This window comes from Phalangium opilio, unplaced genomic scaffold (genome assembly GCF_054372755.1).
Source record: "Phalangium opilio isolate 3A_F unplaced genomic scaffold, DU_Popi_V2 ptg000217l_1, whole genome shotgun sequence".
Lineage (NCBI taxonomy): Eukaryota > Metazoa > Arthropoda > Arachnida > Opiliones > Phalangiidae > Phalangium > Phalangium opilio.
Window position 1 is genome coordinate 9,588,340 of NW_028324218.1, and position 22,028 is coordinate 9,610,367.

Sequence of the window (22,028 nt, forward strand, 5' to 3'; positions counted from 1 at the left end):
AATACGGTCCGGAAATAGCGAACACATTTGCTTCAATTCGGAAACTGCGAACACGGTCCCCTGGGGTGTAAGTCAATAACAACAGACAGACACACACACACACACACACACCGACACGTCGAAATTAGAACCTCTCCGTGACATACGTCACTCGGAGAGGTAAAAAAATTGTACACTCAGCTGTTAATGAATTAACTCGTAGGTTAGCCCGTATTATGATAGGGCTTTGTTTTCACACATTTATATTTTTGTTTTAACCTTATTTCCACCCTACTATTAGTTATCGTTGCTTTTCATGACACCTTAATTCCACTCCAAACTTAATCATCCCTAATTTTATGCTTTATGAGTACGACACTTACATATAATATTCAAAGGGTAATTTTTCATCTGTTGTTGAATGAACGAACCTCTATTTGCGTTCACATTTTGGGTTTAAAATAAATAAATTACACCATAGAATTCATAGTTCAACTTTTTCATTTATTTCATATGAAACACTTAAAAATTCAAATCTTATGTACAAAATAAAAGCATGGATGAAAATAGTAACTCATGATACCAAATATGTATGTTAATTTGCACATTTTGCTATTTGTATCACCATTCATGACCTCCAAAATCATGTCCACCATGACCGTGATCATGTCCATGAGTATCACCATGAATATGAATAACCTTCACTGTTTGCTTCTTTTCACTGTGTCCGCCTCCTCCTCCTCCACTAAAATGGCAACAATAATTAGTTTGGAACTTTCAAAACTGAAGAAATTTGTTTTGTTTCTCACCCAATGTATACTGGAATGGCATGATGATGACCTCCTCCACCATGACCTTGTTGTGCCTTTAAGATAAGTGCCAACGCTGCTAACTTCTCCAATTTTCCGGCATTCACTTCAAGACTTACAAGTCCAAGTGTTATCATCAATGCCATGAGGGTAACTGTTATTTTTCTTGATGAAGACATTGTCTACGTATAACGCGTTAAAATTTATTTTTTCATTAAATTAATACTTCAGAATCGAATTGGAATGCGGTGAATGTCACTTAAGATGGGATTAAGTTCACATTCAAAATTCAAAATATAGTCTAAGAGGGTAGAAAACTAAAGCTAATGGAAAAACACAAAGATACTTCGAAAGAACATGCCCAAGTATTCTACCATAAATATATATATATAAGAATAATAATATAATAAAAATCAAGCTTTATTTCGTGTAAATAACACCCAGTGGGCTATATTTCAATGGGTCACAATTTCAATGGATATATATGTTTTCATGCACTGAATGCCACTCAAGATCCATGGGTTAAGTTCACCTTCAAAATTCAAAATCATACCCAAGAGGGCAGAAAACTACAGCTAACGCAAAAACCCAACGATACTTCGAAAGGACCAGTACCATAACTATATGTTGTTGAAACCAGCCTCAAAATCATACCCATGAAAAAGCAGAACCACATTTAACCAAATGCAACATAATACTAAGCTCTCTATTTCGTAAATAAAAATTGTTCCGATAATTCAAAATCACGAGAACATAGCTTCAACTATACCAAAATCAAATCTCCCCTTTAACGTTTAAACTTACTAACGGGACAAAATCAAAATTTGACTAAACCTCCAACATTCAAGCGAATTATTAAAAAAAATAATAATAAATACAACTGGAGTATACTAACTTAGATAAAATGATATTGTCCACACCAAAAAAATATTTATCAAATCTATCGTACCTTTTTTTCTGTATGTTGATTCTTAGGTGAAAAAACTTGGAATATGTTAAGGATCGGAAATGGTTTGGTTTATATAGCTGCGATATTTACCAGGTGTAGCGCAGGTAATAGTTATTGTTTGTAACTATATAACCATAATAATTTATAATTGCACAAACTATATTTTAAGGATATTTTTTTCCTGTAGGAAGCGTTAAGACGAGTTAGGGGTGTTTCCTTTCAAAGCCCTTTGTCTGATTAACCGCGTCACTGAGGCGAGTTAAAGATATTACTAGTAAGTATAAAAGATCGCGGAAGAAACCTAATCTAATAAAACCATTTTAATTTTAAAATTCAAACCATATGTATCGTTTCTAGGGAATTTTTACGGATTCTCGGTTTTATATTATGATAGTATCTGAAGCGTTAGACGCATGACCTGTTTTCACCATAACAACAGTTTCAAACCAAAGAAAGTGAAACTTCCGTTTGTATTTTAGGTGTGACACCCTTAACTGGGTGAATTCTAAAATTCACGTATGAACTAAAAATTCTGTGGAAAATGTATTTAGACCGTTTCCGAGTTATAAATTCCTTCTTTCTTACTTGGAATCAAATAATGAAGTATGTTATTTTATACCATCATGAAACGTGACAGTTTCATTCTTTTCTTAAGTCACATTCTACAGATTTGCGTTCAACCAAACGAAAGTAACTTAGCTTTGACAGGAATAGGGTAAATCTCTAAACTACACTGAAAGAATTAAGCAACAAATTGTACCGTATTTTAGTATAGTTAACCATAGTATAGGGTCAGCATATTTACTGTATTTCTCGCGTAAAGGTTTTTGGAAACTTATCTGACGACCACTTTCAAAGATGGCCATGGATTAAAATAATTTCATAGTAAGCATTTGAAGGGTGGTGGCTAGCCCATATGATATGCCACAGCTAACCGACAACGCCCCACAGTAACTGTTATAGTTAACCTCAGTAAATTTTGATGGAATGGAGAAAACAGGCAAGACCGTGCACTAAAACGCTTTAAGAATAATTTGGTAACTCTACGCAGAAGGGTTTGTTCTCTTGTTCTTTACCCGGTGCCACAGGCCGGGATCGAACCCAGGACCCTCCATCAGAGACGCCATCCTACTACATAAGATCATACGAACACTTATTTTCAGTACAATGTTAGTGTACTACTCGTGAAATGAGATCATTCATTCTTACTACTTATGTCATTCGAGGTGTCATAGGTCGAACATTTATTTCTCCGTCAGTTCAGCATCCCTCAAAATAAGTGTTCATATGATCTGTTCCACACTGTAGTAATTTCAATAGTTCAAACGCCGACCTTCAAATATAATCATCGTTTCAAGTGTTGCGTAGGGTATAAGTTGTTTTCCAGCGTTAAATTGCGTCGACAGATGTCGCTATGGCAGAAACTCAACCTTTGGCACGATTTTTCAAACACATCTACCCAAACTTGAAATTTTGCTAAGCTTTTTCCAAGTTTTATAAGGTCAAATGCCTATCAAAAATATTTTAAACTTACAATATGTTTACTTCAAGGGGTGAGAGGTTAAATCTCAAGTATTTACCGTCCAATTTGGAAAAAATAAGACTTTGCGATAATATATCTGATACCAGGAAAAAAAACTTGAATTGGAACGTGGCTACGATAACTTTACCAAGTTCATTACCGTTTTTAACGACTTTTTTATCTGAAGATAAAAATATCCTCGTGCCACCTTAATCTAGAAGAAACAAAGCGTACATGAAAACATACAATTAAAATATTTTTGATGGATTGATTCTATAATTAAACGGCTTCGTTACGCCATTTCGATTTCAACTACACTATACAATCGATTAAAATATGGCAGTATAAATAGAAAATGTCGCAATATCTATTTGCTCATTATATTAATCCCTATTGAGAATCAAAGACACATTTATTTGAAAATGAGGAAATATTACTTGTTTTCGAAAACAGTTTCACTTTTGTTTATATTTATTTCTTGTGTGAAGGGAATAGTTGTACCTAAAAAGCGCTCCTTCTTTGATGAGTCTATACCCGTGTTAAAACCGCTTAATCCCAATCATGCAGCTGAACACTTTAAAATACACAAAGGACTTAATGATATACCCATATTTGTGTTGAGGTAAGAGAATTTGATAAGCAGTTACCTAGTTTTGAAATTTATATTATGCAACTTCTTTAGTGTATTTCTAACATTTTACTAGTAAGGGTTATTGCTATAGTTTTAGGCTTTTGTAGCAAAGGATTTTGAAGTAGTTTTTGCCTATATCTATATTAGCAAAGGATATTGCTGTAAATTTATGCTTTAGTAGGAAGGGGTGTTGCAAACGTTTTATGCTTTAGTAGGAAGGGGTGTTGCAAACGTTTTATGCTTTAGTAGGAAGGGGTGTTGCAAACGTTTTATGCTTTAGTAGGAAGGGGTGTTGCAAACGTTTTATGCTTTAGTAGGAAGGGGTGTTGCAAACGTTTTATGCTTTAGTAGGAAGGGGTGTTGCAAACGTTTTATGCTTTAGTAGGAAGGGGTGTTGCAAACGTTTTATGCTTTAGTAGGAAGGGGTATTGGTGTAGTTATGTCCTTTAGTAGCAACTTGGGTATTGCTGAAGTTTTACAGTTTTGTAGCAAGGGGTATTGCTGTAGTTTTAGTCTTTCTTAGCAAGAGGTATTGCTGTAGTTATAGTATTTCGTAGCAAGGGGTATTGCTGTAGTTTTAGTATTTAGTAGAAAATGGGTATTGCTGTAGTTTTTCTCAATAGTAGCAAAGGGTATTGCTGTAGTTTTTCTCAATAGTAGCAAAGGGTATTGCTGTAGTTTTAGTATTTAGTAGAAAATGGGTATTGCTGTAGTTTTTCTCAATAGTAGCAAAGGGTATTGCTGTAGTTCTACAGTTTTGTAGCAAGGGGAATTGGTGTAGTTTAAGTCTTTCGTAGCAAAGGGTATTGCTGTTGTGTTATGCTTTACTAGGAAGGGATACTGCCGTAGTTTTAGCCTTTAGTAGCAAGGGGTATTTCTGTAGTTTTAGCCTTTAGTAGCAAGGGGTATTTCTGTAGTTTTAGCCTTTAGTAGCAAGGGGTATTTCTGTAGTTTTAGCCTTTAGTAGCAAGGGGTATTTCTGTAGTTTTAGCCTTTAGTAGCAAGGGGTATTTCTGTAGTTTTAGCCTTTAGTAGCAAGGGGTATTTCTGTAGTTTTAGCCTTTAGTAGCAAGGGGTATTTCTGTAGTTTTAGCCTTTAGTAGCAAGGGGTATTTCTGTAGTTTTAGCCTTTAGTAGCAAGGGGTATTTCTGTAGTTTTAGCCTTTAGTAGCAAGGGGTATTTCTGTAGTTTTAGCCTTTATTAGCAAGGGGTATTTCTGTAGTTTTAGCCTTTAGTAGCAAGGGGTATTTCTGTAGTTTTATGCTTTAGTAAAAAGGGTATTAGTGTAGTTTTGTCCATTTGTAGCATAAGGGCATTGCTGTAGTTATACAGTTTTGTAACAAGGGGTATTGCTGTAGTTTTTTTCCTTTAGTGCAAGAGGCATCGCAATAATCAGTAAAATATAAGCGTTGCACACAGTGTGCAGAAATGTTACTAGTCAATCACATGGTTTTTGAATTAAATATTCATCATAAAATAATTTTTTCCATAGCCATGGAGGACACAAAGAGGAGAAACCAAAGTTCAAGGTCAATCTATTGAAAGAAGAAATACTTGACAAAGAGGGAGGTCACCAAAAAGGCAAGAAACGAAGCACGTACATTGTATACCCTATCAATTCAGGAGACGAAACCCCAGAAAGACAGTTACATATGGCGTATCACGGGGAACGTGAGCAATTGACGAGTGAAACAAGCAATCAAAACGAAGAAGACATTGACGAAAGTGCTAGCGAAAGTAATTATATGAATGATAACTATCAACTAGAAAGAAATTTAATTGCCTTACACGGGCTTGGCGATGATCTTTCAACGTATGATAACAGTAATATTTGGTGAATAACATTCTCTACAAATTAAGAATTGTAATAATTTGTATTTTTTAAAACATGTTTTCTCAATTTGTAAATTGTACTAGTCTCAATACTGATGACATTAAATTATAGTTTTTAAATAACTCCTAGTCCAATCCCAAATCTAGAATTTTTTTATTTTAGACACTCAGAAGTTGTGAAATCAAAATTAAAATAATTAACACTGTTAAGAAAATTGGGAATGAAATTTCGATTTAATTTACTGAATTTGAATTTTATCAAATATTTAGCAGATCAAACCGGGAACAAGGTTTAATTTGATAACACCTGAACCCAATAACGTAAGGCGCATATTACCAGCTTTGTCCATGCTATACAAAATTGAACACACTGTGGCGCTATCTCTGTTTAAATCTTTCACTAAGACAAGCCTTGTCTTTTTGTTACACTAGCTGTTACCCGCGGCGTCGCTCGCGTATAATAAGAACTTCCATCAAAATGATACTAAGAATGGGCAGATTTTACTGATGACCAATTTTTTTGTAGCACCCTAGGAGCGAAGGCACTCGGCGTTGCCCGTCAGCCCGTCGGAACATTTTTTTATTACTTTTCACGCGGACATTATTCCATAAATAAGGGTTTTTAAATTTCTGGCCGCCATTTTAAAAGATGGCAACAAATCGAGCCCAAACGAGCATTCAGCCCGTCTATAGGTTAAAGGAAAGCAGTGTACTTAATATTTGCGAAATCGGTTGAAACCCGCGGACGTTGTTGCATAGAAAAGATTTTTTACATTTCTGGGCGCCATTTTTTAAGATGGCGGCGGATTGGAAAAACCTTTCTTAGTACGCGCCTACTACTTATGAGTAACGTTCCTGCAAATTTTCAGCCTTCTAGGGCAAGCGGTTTGGGCTGGGCGTTGATTATCAGTCAGTCTGTCAGTCAGTCAGTCAATCAGTCAGTCAGGACTTTGATTTGTATAGATATAGATAAGGAGTACATTATGGGGGTTATATTGTGCACCTGGTGATATCCTCTCTTGGTCGAGTTGGGCTATGGGCAGATAGAGGGTTTGTGTTTCAAGCAAATCGTCTTCAATGAGGCGCCCCTCTACTTATTTTTAGTAGCAAATATCCTTACTGCCCATACTTATAAACAGCATTATAGGCTTATGATAAAATTTCGATCGAAAAAGCTAACTAACTTCTGATCAGATAATAATAAAACTGGTTGAAATCTATAGAATTTTTGATTAAAATTTAATTCAATCGCTAGATATGTTCTTTATCAGTGAATAATGAATTTTACAAAGCCTGAAGTCAGATCGTTAAAGATAAACTACTTTCTTAATTACGACTGGTATCGAAGTCACCACATCACAAATGGCGCTCACGCAAACGCCTCTAGGCATAAATTAAACTAAGAAGTTTTTCAAAAAAAAACGTAATGAGACTATCACTTACGGTACAATTGGATTCACTGGCAAAAGTAAATGTATGTACTAAGTGGAGCATAACATTTACAATTAAGACTATGAATAATCACGATGCCTCAAGGGCGTAAACATTGTTAGAGTAACTAATTCGAACGGTACTGGTACCATATTGGATAATCCATCAAAATTAAATTGGTTAAATTAGTTACCTTTGCTATTAAAAATTTCCCACCCTAAATTTCTTAAGTAGGGTTTTGTTATTGATAAAGGTTTTGACCTGGGACAGGATCTTTAAGTTCCAGGCAACTCTAAAAAACACTATTACTATTTCTTTTATAACTATTAGGCGAAATGTTTGAGAAATAACAAGCTAGTCGGTGAACATCACATTTTAATTGGAAATACACCTCTGTTAAAGGGATGCACAATGCAATGCGTTATACAGGGGCGTGTCAAGAACTATCTTTTCAAGTAGTAGTGTTACTATTTCCTGGAGTAGTGATTAGGCAATTTCACGTGACTTAAGCGTCGAACAACTTGGCGGATGGATTCCCTATGCACTAATAACGCCTACGAAATTTACTCATGCCGAGTAGAGCTCTATTTGATGGAAGATAGGCTGTAAAGGCCACGACCCTACATAACAAATTGTATATCGTTCAACGTGTTTCTTAGGGTTTTTTGTCAAAACGTGCTTTGGTTCTATAAAATATTCAAAACCAAAGTTCTTTGAGAACTACGGTAGCTCATAAAATTTCTCTATGAAGTGTCACTTTTAAATTCTTTGGTTAACACACTTCAGAAAAAAAAAATTATAATTTCAATACCATACCAATTAAAAAGAAATTTAAAAATAACTTCATTAACGGTTTAAATGCTAATTTTATTTAATTTCCTCGTTTCTGTTAAAACTTGTCGCTTTTCAAAAGCCACAAGGAATTAGTTTTGGGGAGTTTTATCGAGAAAACATCTTTAAACGGTTTAATGAAATTTTAAAGGAATTCTTTATCGGTCACGCGGGTGATTTTCGTGATTTAAAAAATTTTTTCGGTTTCTTTAGTCAAGCGAACTAAAAATATACGACCATTTGGTCATTATTTTTGGGTTAATCGGTAACTGACATGAAAAGAACGATAAAATTCCAAAGGAAAGAAGGAACGATTATATAGATTAAGACTCTGTCGAGAACATTCACACTTTCGGCTCAATGATGGCAAGGGCGTTTGTAAATTGTTTTGCGCTTCTCTTCGTAGTGTTATTTTGTATTGTTAAAGCCGATATTGCAAAGATTTTTAACGATAAGTCAACACCGGTTTTGAAGCCCATCTCCAATGGAAGTAATGATGAAGTTCCAACATTCGTAATAAGGTAAGATTAGTTTTTATCATTTTAAATTTTATGATAAAATTATTTTTAAATAGTATCTCGATCGATGTATGGTAATCAAAATTTGAGTGGCTTGTAAAGATTCAATATTTTATCACAGGGAATTTATAAAATGATATATATTTAAAATATCTTAGTAAGTTTATCGTTAATGACACCTTTACACTTGAAACTTTGAAACCGTTTTTAACCGTTTCGTAAAGGTCGATATGGACCATTTTTCTTTAAACCATAGAGTTATTTTATGAAAAAATGAATAATTATTTTTAAAGATGGGTTAGGCCTTTCCATAACGGTTCAAAATGGTTCCATATAATGTAAATGTAGTTTAAGTCTCGTCGTAGCAAAGTGCAAAGATAAAATTTAAGTTTAAGGAAAATCATGTTCTACATGAACGTGCAATTTTGAAAATGAAATATCAATGATTTTAAACTCTCAGTTGAATACGTATTTAAACCCAAAATAATTACTGCACGAAATATATAATTTAGTTGCCTGATTTTATAATTGTTTAAAAAAACTCAATATTCATTAATTATAATTATGGTTTCAAAACCAATTACGATTTCAATCCTTAATGAGCATGCCCATTTAAAAATTCCTAATAATTTCTTAAAATAAAATTCATATACTTATGTATGTATAAATATTAAATTAGTACAAATATCATAAATAAGTTGTCTGCCTATGAAATTGTTTGAAATATTGATTTTTCTCTTATTATAACAGTGGCATCAAAGAAAATAAGGATTTGAAACCTATTGGCAAAGTTCAGTTGATAAATTTGCCACAATTTTATCCAAGACCCCAGCAACAGCAACAGCAACCGCAAATTCAACAGCAACAACACTTTGGTCTACCTTACGTAAACCCATTTCGAGGTGGATTTCCAGGAATGGGTGCTCAATTTGGTGGCATGGGCCTTGCCAGCAATCTACAAGGGTTCTCCCTTAACGGCCTTGGCCGAGTTCGCCAACCGGGTCAAATTATAACCGAATTCGAACTAGACGCAAACGAAGCGGAAGAACTGTTAGCGAAATTTAAACACTTACAGTAAATTAACCATTGGAAAAACATTGTTAAGTTTAATTTTTAAATTTCTGTTATTTATTAAATATTTTAACCGCAAATATAGTATAATGGAAATATTTGGTTTGTCAGAAGTACGTTAGAGAGTATTGTATTTAATACGTTAGTAAATGGTTGCCCACTAGTCTTTGTAACTAGTTTATGTACAAAATCATGGGGAAAATAAAAAGTATTTTAAAGTTTAAAAGTTTTTGATAGTATGAGGTAAGTATACAACGAATGCATTGTCAGAAGCTAAGCGATAGTCAAGCCAGTGAGAACAAATGAGAATGAGAGGAAAATAGTACGCTGGATGTTTTCAGTTCCATAAGGGTCTAAGGGAAGGGAGGGGGGATGTTATGGGAGCATTAAGATCACTACTGCGCAACTCGGATGCCAATCGCGCCGCCGCTCATTCGTCCTTTCCGACCAGAGTTCGTCATATGGGTTCTTCAATATTAGGTTCAGTATGAACGAAATAATGAACAATCCAGGACTTGCCTTGAACGAAAAAGCCCGTCCATTACCCATCCCTCACCCCTCCTGTTATGAAAAATTAGAGATAGCGGAACTACGTCATATTAGGTTACATGAGAGGAAGGTTATCTATGACGGCATGCACGAAATAGTGAATGGGAGTAAGAACTTCACGTGGTTGGCGTCGTATTTAAAGCTAAGATTGACTACATAAATCGTTTCCATTGAGTAAATTATTGCGCAAGGGCCAAGCGACTGTTTAATAATAAGCCATTATCACAGAGTAACGTAGTTCTTGAACTAGCTCTCGGTAAGTGGTGAGAATTGCGAAGTATATTAAGTGTCATACTTATGGAAAATATCTTATTAACTTATGGTAATAGAGAATACTAGGCCTATTTGAGCTTGGAAAGGGGATGTCCATATTTTGAGTGGCATCAGATTGTTATAAATTTTAAGTCAGGTAGATTTTATAATTTATTTCTAGTTACATTCGGTAGCTTGTACAAGTTTGACTATGTTATGTTAATTTAATATGGAGCGGGAGTTGTTGGTTTAGGTCCGCCACAGTACGAGAACAGTGTATTAATATCGCATGACTCATGGCAGCATTCGGCAGCCACTCCTCTTGACGAACCTATGCTGCGCAGATATCGATTATATAATGACAACATACTTCCATTGTCATTAAATCCTAGATCTCTTGAGTCATCGGAATCATAATCTGTAGCATCTAAAAGAGAGAAATTGTTATAGGATATTACGGGGGGATAGCTAGTGTTTAAGCCTTCTCGGGCAGACGAGGGAGATAAGTATTCAGATGAAGAGGTAAAATAAGAAAACCATTATAATTATTATAAACCTTTGTTCAAATGACAAAGTAATCGTAGGCACTGGTTGTTATTATATGGGAGATTTTCTGTAACTGAACCAATCCCGTGCGGGTTCTGGATTACAGACACCTCTAAATATCGCGAGGCAGTAGTTAGGGTTTTTTAAGACCAATTAAATAGTAATTACATTTAAATAAGAAATCATTTATTTTTTAATATTTTTCCTTCTATTTTTGCCGTTCTTTTATGTTGTCCAACCCTTTCCTTTAATATATCACGGCTCCATCTAGACTTGCTCCATGGAATTTCTATAATTCCATTAATTGCAAATATAAATATGTAATGTATTTCGTCTATTATGTCCAGTGAAAGCAGCTGATTATTGTGTACATAATTGGTCTAAAGTTCGATCACGAAATGTTTTCGCAAATTTTATTTTGCCACGTGTATAAGTACCCTATTTTTAAAATACATTTTATCTACATGGTCTTCGTCAAAAGAAGTGTACTAAATGTACGTATAGATAGGAAAAAGACTACGTACCAAGAAAATGAGCACTTCTTTTATAATATCTTCCGCGGCAAACTGTTTTCAATGCGTTCGCTAAGTCAGTACCACAAAGCCTAATACTCCTCTTGCTTAGAGCTATGCCAATAGATGGGTCGATAATCAGTACCAATATCACAACCATATAAAACAGTGGAAGTTTTGACGCTCCTTTGGTCAGGTTATGGTGCACCTAAATTAGTCAAGAAAGAAGTTACATACTTTGATGATTGTCACATAAAAAGACTGTATTTTGTAAATTATTTGGAGGTAATTGGGATTAAAATATCATCTACAAACCGTCAAGCCAATTCCCAACTAGTCTTCTATTCTAAAAGTGAAATTTCGCCGCCATTTTGGAGGAAAGAGGAGCAGCCATCTTAAACCCTATCTATCTGGCATTTCCCTGTTGCCATTACTTAGCACATTTTAGATCGAAACTTTCTCAATTGTTTTGTAAATCGCAATTTTTCTTGCTCATGCATAACTAAGTTGCAAGGAATTTAGGATCCCTAAATTGTAGTCGATTACACTAAGATATAATAGCTCCTAAAATGAAATACTTCCACTATTTTTTTGCAAGAATAAGACAAATGTACTTACCATTGCTGTCTTTAGACTTGTAGTCTTAAGTACCTTGAATGAGGTTGTTTCTTTCAGACAGTTGCGGAGCTTCAGAGGTTAAGTTACAAAGATCGCGAACTTAAATACGTTTTCGTATCGCAGTCACGTAAGAATTATAACGCCTTAGTACTTATGAGTAAAAGAGATAAGGCTCTTGTGTTTTTGACATATTCAGCTTTGGGTTGTTTTTAGAAAAGGAACTTAACAAAAACATCACATGCCCATTGCAGATTTATCTGAACCCAATATCCTGTATATGAAAGAAAAGGCCAAATATTCTAGAGTTCACGATTTATTTCAGCAATAATCATATAAATGAAACTGTAGATCATATGTCTTCAATGTGCTTGGAAACGATTAATATTGTGTTGTGTTCTCGGCAGCATCGTTCGGGAATTCGAGCACCGCTTCAGCCACTGTTAACGCTTGACACTTCATATTCTCTTTGACATTAGTTTTCATACATGCCAAGGGTTAAAAGTAAAGATGAAGTCAATCTTTACTGTCTTATACCAATGGAACAATATATTCAACTGAATGTATATTGTAATACATTTACCATTGAAATGCTTTCAGTATTGAGTTCGCAAACATTTGGCCATGAGTGATAATCCCCTTCACACTAGGAAAAAGAAGAGTTTTGGGTTCGTTATTTTTTCAGAATCTTAGCCTACACTCACTTATAGTGGGCATTGTCCAAGCATTTACTTTTTATATTAATCCAGACTGTATAGACATATTAATCTTAAGTGTGGATTACTTATGTTTAAGCTGTTAGGCGGAATTCAAATGCGTGAATGTAACCGGAAAGATTAAATCATACTATTCAACCACAAGTCTATTATAAATATTCTATAAGCACAACACTCCCTATACTTTGTAATGTTAGATCGTGAAAAACGCAAAAATTTAGTAAGCGATTTTGGATTACATCTATTTAGTCGGTACGAAGGCATCGCTTTACGAAACTCTATGTAGTTAAACCAACGCCACTTCACGACCATGTGTCAAACTTATGCAATATATCTCATAACGTTATGATTTTATGTATAAATAGTATTCTCATATACTTTTCTCGGAAACTGCGTTTAAAAAGGCTGACACACTCGGTTGGTTAGCAACAAGTATTTCCTTAAATAATTGACTAGGGAAGGTCAGTTGAAGAACTAAAACAATTTTTAATCTTAAAACCTATACAGATTGTTTCTGATAAGTGTGCCATAAATTAAGGGGGATGTTGTTTAGGCGATTTTGAGTCGAAAATGTTCTATGACATTTTTCTGTTAGGATCACTGTTTTCAGGTTACGATTGGAGTATTTTACAGATAACCCTTTAAATTTAATTAAGAAACTGAAAGACAATGGTTTCTAACTTAACTAAGGGGTCATCCCTAAAACACTCAAATCATAGCTTGAAAACAGTGGTCCGGACGACAAAACGTCATAGAACGATTTTGACTCAAAATCGTACAAAGAACATTCCCTTTATTTATAGATGACTTATTAGAAACACATCGTATTGTTTGGGCTTGTATGCCGTACTGTACTTCCAAATCTAACTTTTACGAAAGGCGCTCTATCTTTTAAAGTTAAGATTGCAATTTAAATATAATACAATATAATTTTATATAAAGTCCATGTTATACAACCAAATTCGTTCAATATTATTGTAAACGTTTGTTTATTAATTAGTTTTAATGCGCTTGGCTGTGTTTAATCGAGCACGTTACGTGATTCTGGTGGATGTTTTGCGTGTCTCCATAGCGACCTTAATTGTTGGGTATCGTAAAGATAAACAAATCGTGGAATGTCACACTTTCAATAATAAATTAATTGCTCATAATTACTTCCGTATTGATTTCCGATCTGGGTATATAAGCTGTTGATTACATCGAATCAATATCACATTAATAAACGACTTCAGTTAAAACTTATATCTTATTGGGAACGATAATATTTTCAAAAATGAAAGTTAAAGAAGTGTTTTGTGTAATTCTTCCGTTCGTACTGTTTGCTGTTGCAAACGCAGTACCTGCTAACTTTGTGGACGCCGAAGAAATAGCCAAGCAAAAGGAAGGAACTGAAGTTGTTGGTGCTGATGGTGACCATTACGTAGCCCAAGCTGGACATCACCATTCTCACGCAATTCCTCTGTTCATAGTGTAATTTTTTTATTTTAATTTAATTACTAGCAAATGTGTTTTTACTTCAGTTGAAGATAAATATTCAGCTAGTCCCTTAGAAAAACGCGAAGTACTCGAATAACGTTCGAGTGGAACGTGCTGTGTCAAAGGTTTTCTTTACTATTTTACGTGACGTTTTTCGATAGTGATTATTTTATAGTGAGTAGAGTTTTAGACGACGTGTGACAAGTTATGTAATACACATTTTTTATATTACTTTAATCGGGCCCCTGACGTATAGACGCCATTGTGTCTGTCGTTTACTCGCGATGCCTGAAAGAGGTAAAATCGTATCGTGGTGATTAGGATTTCTATAACAACTAGTTTAATTCAATTATTCCATCAGAGAATACACCGTGAAAGTTTATGTTTTACTTTGACGCCAAATTAGACGTGAATTTATCGTTGGCAATCTATTTATAAACCTCCATGACTTGCGATTCCACTCCAATAAACTTTACCATATATTCCAGCACGAATTTTAGATAAGCTCCTCTAAAAAATAAGGTTTAAAATTGACTAGAAAACACTTCAAAACAAGTACGTGAAGAAACTAACTACGTGTTTTTTAAAACTTTTTCAGACATGTTGGACACAAAAAGAAAGTGCATAAGCACAAGCTGAAAATCATCATCCACGAGGAACCAAAGAAGGAACATCACCACCACCACCATCATCATCATAAACACGAGAAACATCACGATCACCATCATCACCACCATCACAAACACGAAAAACATCACGATCACCATCATCATCATCATCATCAACCTAAAGAACACGAAGAACATCATGGATTCGAGTTGGGAGAACATAAAGGGCATGAGGAACATCATGGAATCGAGTTGGGAGAACATGAAGGACATGAGGGACATGAAGAACATCATGGGTGGCCTTAAAGTCATTCGGACACTAGGAAATTTTTCATTGGATAAAGGGCAGGGCATTTACATCTAGAACGGTGATAATTATATCAAAATATTTCTCCAAACATAATGTAATACACTCTTCATGTATCTAATATGTACAGTACTTAATAAATTTATTGCCTTAATTAATTAGTCTTTAAAATTATTTTGTATTAATTTTCATGTTTTAAATGAAACTGTTAAAGGAAAATATCCTTGTTCTACACATTATACCGTAAAGGGGCATTTTTCTAAATATGAATGTGAAAGTATTAAAAAAAATATCTCTTATTACGGAATAATTAACATTTAATTAATCTTAAAAACGCTGACTACTTCCTCACCATGTTTAGAGGCGTCTACTAGCCAGAACCCCTTACCCCTACGGGGTTCTGGCTAGCAGACGCCTCTAAATATGGCTAGGTAGTAGTCAGCGTTGTTAAGACTAAATACATAGTAATTAATTTTAAATAAGAGATAATATGTGTTTTTTTTTAATATTTTTTCCTTATATTTTTCGTGATTAATAACTTTACGTTTCAATAAAAGATACTGCACACGGGGGGGGGGGGGGCGTTATGTAATGCTTATTTTGAAAGTCACAAAAGGCGTTTCAATTGTTTATTCTCAAGCTCAACAGGCAGTGCTAAGAAAGTGGCAATCTTTCTAGACAGACCAAGAAGTATTTCTACGAATCTAAGTCAGAGTAAAACTGACTAAGATTAACAGTAGACTTTGAAAGCAAAGAGGACTGCAGTAAACTTCGACTCCGTTTCGACATTCTCTACCCCTTAATTTTCTTTTTATTTCAGTTCTTCTACCACCTAATCTTCCTTCTTGGTCTGGCGCGACGGAAAGTTATTTTTTCAGATTTGAAGATTGTGTTTAATTCTTAGTTAAAATTAAACTTATTGCACATATTGGATATTAGGGGCGACATCAAAAGAAGTAAACTTGTAATCTGCATGAACAACTTTTACATTTTAAATTTTCATTAGATATAAAATGATAAAGGTTTGTAGCTGGCTATGCCTGGACAAGTGAGATAAATTAATGTTCATCCAATATATTTTATTAAATCGCATTATCATAATATTATAATTATATACACATAATGCCAGGCGCAAGAAGTTAATGAAGCGCAACCCAAGTACACACAGAAACTAATCCAAGTTTCGAAACAAAACACAGTTTCGATAAGTCGAGTACTAGATACTTATATTGATATCGTAACACCCCATTCGAATAAAATTCAATCTCTCTCTGACTGACCAAATCCAGACGAATAGGGAAGTGTAACATTATAACAATGTAATATTACTGCTAGTGAAGCGATAAAGTTCAGGAAGTATTAAAATCTAAAACATTTCAAATAAAAACACTTTCTCTTGAGTGGAATCATTAATAAGAAAATATACCATTTATCAAAGAATATCGGACCTCATATTGAAGTTAAAAAACTTTTTGATGTATCTTACAAACGGTTAAAACAAAGAACAGTTATTAAAATGTGTGCTTAAAATGTAACACATTTTCAAATAATTGATGTTTTATAATCGTGTCTTTCAACTGAATAATTTTAATATCTGGGACTTCGGTCATTCCATTTTGTTCTCTTATCATTTACCACTAAGACATTTTTTTTTTAATGTTCAGAAACGGAGAAGCTAAACAGGGCCATATTACACAGATTTTACATTCATGATGAAAGTAAATTCCTGCGACCACACTGATACAGGAAACAAGCGTCTTCCCCCAAATTCCAAGTTACTTCCTTGTCGTCATCGCTTCAAAGTTATTTGCATAATCACGAAAGTAAGAGGATTATCTAAAAAATCATCAAAATAAACAAAAACGGAACGAAGTTTACCGAAAGCCGCGTGCTTTGGAATTACGAATGCATGAGAAAGGTAATTACAGCTTAACTAAAAGGAAGCTTACGTTTGATGAAGACCCATTATTTGTACCTGTCATGATTTTTTATGTTTTGAAATTTTGTATATATACTGATCAATTGTTTACTTGGAAATCAGAATTCAAACATTCCTCTTCTGAGCAATATCAAGCATTGGATTTAGGTAAAAGTACATATATTGATACCTGTTTTTGATAATCTCGTATATTTTAACAGCTGTGTCTTACTCCCAGGAAAATGAATCACAAAGGTATGGTTTCCATAGCTTTGCTACCATTATTGGTTTTGGTACTTGGCGTTACTGCTCAAGAAAGCGGTAAAGAAGAGCTAAGAACAGAACTAGGTAATCCTGACGGTGATCACTACTTGGCTCAAGAAGGCCACCATGCCATTCCCATCTTCATCATCGGGTATGTAAATAAAACTCACTCTCAGTGCTAGCTTGCACACATTTAGTTCAGTCAATAGGCAAGTTGTGATCAATTTTATGTACGAAAACATTAGCTGAATGTCATAATATGGTTTATGTCTCCCAAGTATTTTCTTAAGTCTTTGCTTGGAGTTGTTAACTTAGCTGAACCTTTGTTCCGGAGTACAAGTGTATCTCTAAATGATAGCAGTCCTTGACGTCCTGAAGATTTTGAATATCATCCGTAGCTAATTCTTTGTAACTACCTTTGTTTTTACAGAGGAGGCGGAGGTCACAAGAAGAAGGTCATGAAACAAAGCGTCAAAATCATTTACCATGGTGGTGGAGGACACGGAGGTGGTGGAAAGGGAAAAGGAGGACATGGCGGTGGTAACTCCTACGTCAAAGTGCCAATCAACATTTACGCCAGTAACAAAGGAGGCGGACATGGTTACGGATACGGTGGACAAGGATTCGGTCATGGTGTAGGTCACGGGGGTCACGGTCACGGACACGGTGGTATGGCTCACGGATATGGTGGAATTGGACATGGTCACGGAGGACATGCCTCGTCCAACCAGCATCTATCGAGCATGTTCTCGCATCATGGTGGTGGTGGTCACGAAGGAGGACACGATTTTGGGGGTCATGATTTTGGTGGCGGGCATGGTATTGAGCTCGGGGGTCACGAAGGTGGACATGGTTGGTGGTAAAGTAAAAGTCATTTAATAGATGAAATGTAAATAGAAAATATTTTGTAATATTGTAAATATTTTATTTTCGCGATGATTAATAAAATTTTGTTAATCGATGTTTGAATAATTATTTCTTTCATTGTAATGGTTTAAAATGATAGATCTTAATAAAATGGCCTGTTAAATTGATCGCTTGCCTTCCGTCAAATTAATAGGATTTTTAATGCCTTACGATCATTAGGTAACCTTATTAATAATTTATACCAAAATTTAAAATTACTAATGCAATTAAGCTGCCTTTTTCTTAGCAAAATTTACGAGCCATTAAAATAATTAAATGATATCTTATTACAAAATAGTTATCATTTAATTTTCTTCAATTTTTCCTTTAATATTAAAATTCATTGCATAGATTCTAATTGAAATATTCATTATTATAAATGGGTGATAATCGATACGATATCGATTCGAATCTAGTACTGGCCTGTATAGCGTTTTTTCACAATCGATATTTATCAGAGTCTATTGACAGGCGATAACGGATCCATCGCTAAAACATTTCTCTTCCTATCAAACTACCTGTTTCCGATAAAATGACATACGAGATACATTCCAATTATTCTTTTTAAAAAATAACTGTTGAAATTGGGCGTGACGGCCTGTCACAGTTGCGCATGACTGATCTGTTTCGATTTTAATGTATCATCCTCATTAACATCCCAACAATCGGACAATATGTCAAATTATCTATAATGGATTGTGGGACGTTATTTGTAGATCCCTTCACGCGACCATAAAGTAAATATGACAAATTTTCCATTTTTATAATGAGTGTTTCCATTATATTCTTAAATACAATTAAGTTACTAAATAATATTAGATAAGCGTGGTATTGTAATTGTATTTTCGTTGAATTGATTTTTAAATGTATGCTAATTTTTCCTTGTGAGGTTAAATAGTTATATATTGTTTTGAGCAGACCATAGAGTGCGCATGATCAGTAGCTAGTTATTTCGTGGTTTAATTAAAAAAAAAAACAGATCGTCTCTATGTATTATAAATTTCCGATTATTAAAGAAATACTAAAAGTTCAAATGTTCAATTTAGTCGATGAGAGAATGACCATTTTTTACTTCCTCCAAAGATGTACTTAAACGTAATAAGATGGCGCTAGTTACCTACAAAAACATTTTCCAAAATTGCAACCTGGACATATTATTTTGAAACTGGATTATTCTTCAACTAAACTGCTACGTTGGGCTCCGTTGTTTTCTACTAACAAGATAAAAGTCGAGGCTTACAAATAATTATGATTCTTTGAACTAGATTTAGAGGCACCGGAGATAAAATAATGAAGGCACATTGGTTTAAAAAATATGTAAAACTTTCCCGGAAAAGTAGAATAAAAAGTTCAATTTAGTGGCGTTATCTAGTGTAAAACGTTTAAACTATTAAATAAAAATAATTTTAGAATATAAAAATTAAATTATAATTATTTTATTAAAATTCTTAATACTTTTAAAAAGAATTAAAACCACAATAATTATTTACAATAAAAAAAAATAATTTCGTGCAAATACAAATCTAGAGACGTTAATTGCGATTGTCATGGAAATCTCGGATGTGATCAACTTCACCTCATGTCATCATAAAATTACTATCTCAGTGATGACCGTGATGATGTTCATGAGAGAAGAGAATATACCATTTACCAAAGAATATTAAACCTCGTATTGAAGTTCAGAAAATGTTTGAAGTATCTTACAAGAGACAGGCTTATCATATTTAAATTTCAAACTAAAACCACACATTAAACTTGTATTTTCAGTAAGGGACTAGACAAACAGAGCCATATTAGAGAGAGAGAGAGTAAATTTCATCGATTACACCGATACAGGAAACAGCCGTCTTCCCCTAAATTCCGAGTTACTTCCTGGTCTACAGCGTTTCAAATTTATTTGCATAATCACGAAAATAAGAGGATTATCTAAAAAACTGTTCAAAACAAACAAAAACGGAACAAAATTGAACGAAAGTTGCGTGCTGTGTAATTACGAATGCATGAGAAACGTAATTATACATTAACTAAAAGGAAGCTTACGTTTGATGAAGACTCATTATTTGTACCTGTCATGATTTTTTATGTTATGCAATTGTGTATATATACAGATCAATTGTTTCCTAGGAAATCAGAATTCAATCATTCCTCTTCTGAGCAATACCAAGCATTTGATTAGGTAAAAGTACATTGATAACTGTTTTGGAACATTTCGTATATTTTAACAGCTGCGTCTTACTCCCAGGAAAATGAATTGTAAAGAAATGGTTTCCATAGTTCTGTTACCATTGTTTGTTCTGGTACTTGGCGCTACTGCCCTAGAAAGCGGTAAAGAAGAGCTAAGAACCGAACTAGGTAATCCGGACGGTGATCACTACTTGGCTCAAGAAGGCCACCATGCCATTCCCATCTATATCATAGGGTATGTAAATACAACTCACCCACAGAGCTAGCTTGCACAGATCTAGTTCCTTCAATAGGCTAATTGTGATCAAGTTTCTATACGAAAACTATCCCTGAAAGTTGTATTATGTTCAACTACTAATTTTTCTAAGGGCTTTGTTTGGCATTGACTACAGCAATGACTACTTAACAGGGCATAAGAAAACTGAACAAGTACTGTAAAACCAATCAACAAATTAAGACACTTTAGTGCAATTGAAGTTAACTTGTCCTAACTTGTGGTCCGGAATCATCTCTAAATGATACCAGTCCTTGAGTTCCTGAAGATTTTGAATATCATGTAGACCTATAGCTAATTCTTCATAACTGACTTTACAGAGGAGGAGGCGGAGGTCACAAGAAGAAGGTCATGAAACAAAGCGTCAAAATTATTTACCATGGTGGTGGAGGACACGGAGGTGGTGGAAAGGGCAAAGGAGGACATGGCGGCGGTAACTCTTACGTCAAAGTGCCAATCAACATTTACGCCAGTAACAAAGGAGGCGGACATGGTTACGGATACGGTGGACAAGGATTCGGTCATGGTGTAGGTCACGGGGGTCATGGGCACGGACACGGTGGTATGGCTCACGGATATGGTGGAATTGGACATGGTCACGGAGGACATGCCTCGTCCAACCAGCATCTATCAAGCATGTTCTCTCATCATGGTGGTGGTGGTGGTCACGAAGGAGGACATGATTTTGGGGGTCATGATTTTGGTGGCGGGCATGGTATTGAGCTCGGAGGCCACGAAGGTGGGCATGGTTGGTGGTAAAGTAAAAGCCATTTAATAGACCAAATGTAAATAGGAAATATTTTGTAATATTGTAAATATCTCATTTTCGCGATGATTAATAAAATTTTGTTAATCGATATTTGAATAATTATTTCTTTCATTGTAATGGATTAAAATGATAGATCTTAAATTGATTGCTTGCCATTCCGTCAAATTAATTGGATTTTTAATGCCTTACGATCATTAGGTAACCTTACTATAATTAATAATTTATACCAAAATTTAAAATTACTAATGCAATTAAGCTGCCTTTTTTAGCCATATCGTAGTATACGATAGGCTCTTAGTTTGACCCGAGCTGTAATAGTAGTAGTAGTAGTAGTAGTTGTGGCCGGAGTTTTCGCTTCGTTATCGTCAGATTTTAGCTTAAAAGGAACTTTATATTACCACAACCCACCCATAGGGGTTACTGGGCTCGGTTAGAGATTTAATTTTAATTAAAATTTTTTCAGGTCAGGCCCGGGTATCGAACCCGGGTCGATGGCGTAGAAGACGGCCACTCTACCAATGAACCATAGAGACTTGATAGAAACTCCGAGTTTTTTA

The 22,028-nt window shown here is 34.7% G+C and overlaps 7 protein-coding genes across 9 annotated transcripts; 5 read left to right on the plus strand and 2 right to left on the minus strand.

Annotated features, from left to right (window-relative positions):
* Nucleotides 1–468: 468 nt before the first annotated feature.
* LOC149616194 (uncharacterized) lies at nucleotides 469–3,548 on the minus strand. 3 transcript variants are annotated; one of them, XM_089856624.1, is made up of 4 exons: nucleotides 3,318–3,548; nucleotides 2,947–3,247; nucleotides 789–2,868; nucleotides 469–724 (listed from the first exon to the last, which is right to left on the minus strand). In XM_089856624.1, the coding sequence occupies exons 3-4, from the start codon at nucleotides 965–967 to the stop codon at nucleotides 601–603; spliced, it is 303 nt and encodes a 100-aa protein (XP_089712750.1). In that variant the 5' UTR covers nucleotides 968–2,868; nucleotides 2,947–3,247; nucleotides 3,318–3,548; the 3' UTR covers nucleotides 469–600. The 3 variants fall into 3 exon arrangements, with proteins under 3 accessions (XP_089712750.1, XP_089712749.1, XP_089712748.1); XM_089856623.1 differs by having other exon boundaries at nucleotides 789–970; nucleotides 1,738–3,247; XM_089856622.1 differs by having other exon boundaries at nucleotides 789–3,247.
* A 133-nt stretch (nucleotides 3,549–3,681) lies between these two features.
* On the plus strand, nucleotides 3,682–5,847 carry LOC149616195 (uncharacterized). Its single transcript, XM_089856621.1, has 2 exons — nucleotides 3,682–3,881; nucleotides 5,384–5,847. The coding sequence occupies exons 1-2, from the start codon at nucleotides 3,682–3,684 to the stop codon at nucleotides 5,727–5,729; spliced, it is 546 nt and encodes a 181-aa protein (XP_089712747.1). The 3' UTR covers nucleotides 5,730–5,847.
* Nucleotides 5,848–7,928: 2,081 nt separating this feature from the next.
* On the plus strand, nucleotides 7,929–9,655 carry LOC149616196 (uncharacterized). Its single transcript, XM_089856406.1, has 2 exons — nucleotides 7,929–8,507; nucleotides 9,255–9,655. Exons 1-2 carry the CDS (start codon nucleotides 8,347–8,349, stop codon nucleotides 9,580–9,582), a joined length of 489 nt encoding a protein of 162 aa, XP_089712532.1. The 5' UTR covers nucleotides 7,929–8,346; the 3' UTR covers nucleotides 9,583–9,655.
* An 867-nt stretch (nucleotides 9,656–10,522) lies between these two features.
* Ilp3 (Insulin-like peptide 3) lies at nucleotides 10,523–12,138 on the minus strand. The gene is made up of 3 exons (XM_089856408.1): nucleotides 12,053–12,138; nucleotides 11,447–11,642; nucleotides 10,523–10,803 (listed from the first exon to the last, which is right to left on the minus strand). The coding sequence occupies exons 1-3, from the start codon at nucleotides 12,053–12,055 to the stop codon at nucleotides 10,601–10,603; spliced, it is 402 nt and encodes a 133-aa protein (XP_089712534.1). The 5' UTR covers nucleotides 12,056–12,138; the 3' UTR covers nucleotides 10,523–10,600.
* Nucleotides 12,139–12,242: 104 nt separating this feature from the next.
* Nucleotides 12,243–15,300, plus strand: LOC149616198 (uncharacterized). Its single transcript, XM_089856405.1, has 2 exons — nucleotides 12,243–14,235; nucleotides 14,840–15,300. The coding sequence occupies exons 1-2, from the start codon at nucleotides 14,039–14,041 to the stop codon at nucleotides 15,153–15,155; spliced, it is 513 nt and encodes a 170-aa protein (XP_089712531.1). The 5' UTR covers nucleotides 12,243–14,038; the 3' UTR covers nucleotides 15,156–15,300.
* A 1,656-nt stretch (nucleotides 15,301–16,956) lies between these two features.
* Nucleotides 16,957–18,299, plus strand: LOC149616199 (uncharacterized). The gene is made up of 4 exons (XM_089856697.1): nucleotides 16,957–17,074; nucleotides 17,198–17,242; nucleotides 17,313–17,489; nucleotides 17,769–18,299. The coding sequence occupies exons 3-4, from the start codon at nucleotides 17,317–17,319 to the stop codon at nucleotides 18,199–18,201; spliced, it is 606 nt and encodes a 201-aa protein (XP_089712823.1). The 5' UTR covers nucleotides 16,957–17,074; nucleotides 17,198–17,242; nucleotides 17,313–17,316; the 3' UTR covers nucleotides 18,202–18,299.
* Nucleotides 18,300–20,490: 2,191 nt separating this feature from the next.
* On the plus strand, nucleotides 20,491–21,624 carry LOC149616200 (uncharacterized). Its single transcript, XM_089857092.1, has 2 exons — nucleotides 20,491–20,663; nucleotides 21,023–21,624. Exons 1-2 carry the CDS (start codon nucleotides 20,491–20,493, stop codon nucleotides 21,459–21,461), a joined length of 612 nt encoding a protein of 203 aa, XP_089713218.1. The 3' UTR covers nucleotides 21,462–21,624.
* The last annotated feature ends 404 nt before the right edge of the window (nucleotides 21,625–22,028 follow it).

What these genes read in the sequence shown, in the direction of transcription:
- LOC149616199 (XM_089856697.1), top strand. Translation starts at nt 17,317, where the DNA reads ATGAATCACAAAGGTATGGTTTCCATAGCTTTGCTACCATTATTGGTT. An exon ending in ATTCCCATCTTCATCATCGG is followed by an intron (nt 17,490 to 17,768) that starts GTATGTAAATAA and finishes TTGTTTTTACAG; the next exon opens with AGGAGGCGGAGGTCACAAGA.
- LOC149616198 (XM_089856405.1), top strand. Translation starts at nt 14,039, where the DNA reads ATGAAAGTTAAAGAAGTGTTTTGTGTAATTCTTCCGTTCGTACTGTTT. An exon ending in GCAATTCCTCTGTTCATAGT is followed by an intron (nt 14,236 to 14,839) that starts GTAATTTTTTTA and finishes AAACTTTTTCAG; the next exon opens with ACATGTTGGACACAAAAAGA.
- LOC149616194 (XM_089856624.1), bottom strand. Translation starts at nt 967, where the DNA reads ATGTCTTCATCAAGAAAAATAACAGTTACCCTCATGGCATTGATGATA. An exon ending in GCCATTCCAGTATACATTGG is followed by an intron (nt 725 to 788) that starts GTGAGAAACAAA and finishes TTGCCATTTTAG; the next exon opens with TGGAGGAGGAGGAGGCGGAC.
- Ilp3 (XM_089856408.1), bottom strand. An exon ending in AAGAAGTGCTCATTTTCTTG is followed by an intron (nt 10,804 to 11,446) that starts GTACGTAGTCTT and finishes TCTCTCTTTTAG; the next exon opens with ATGCTACAGATTATGATTCC.
- LOC149616195 (XM_089856621.1), top strand. Translation starts at nt 3,682, where the DNA reads ATGAGGAAATATTACTTGTTTTCGAAAACAGTTTCACTTTTGTTTATA. An exon ending in ATACCCATATTTGTGTTGAG is followed by an intron (nt 3,882 to 5,383) that starts GTAAGAGAATTT and finishes TTTTTTCCATAG; the next exon opens with CCATGGAGGACACAAAGAGG.
- LOC149616200 (XM_089857092.1), top strand. Translation starts at nt 20,491, where the DNA reads ATGAATTGTAAAGAAATGGTTTCCATAGTTCTGTTACCATTGTTTGTT. An exon ending in ATTCCCATCTATATCATAGG is followed by an intron (nt 20,664 to 21,022) that starts GTATGTAAATAC and finishes CTGACTTTACAG; the next exon opens with AGGAGGAGGCGGAGGTCACA.
- LOC149616196 (XM_089856406.1), top strand. Translation starts at nt 8,347, where the DNA reads ATGATGGCAAGGGCGTTTGTAAATTGTTTTGCGCTTCTCTTCGTAGTG. An exon ending in GTTCCAACATTCGTAATAAG is followed by an intron (nt 8,508 to 9,254) that starts GTAAGATTAGTT and finishes TTATTATAACAG; the next exon opens with TGGCATCAAAGAAAATAAGG.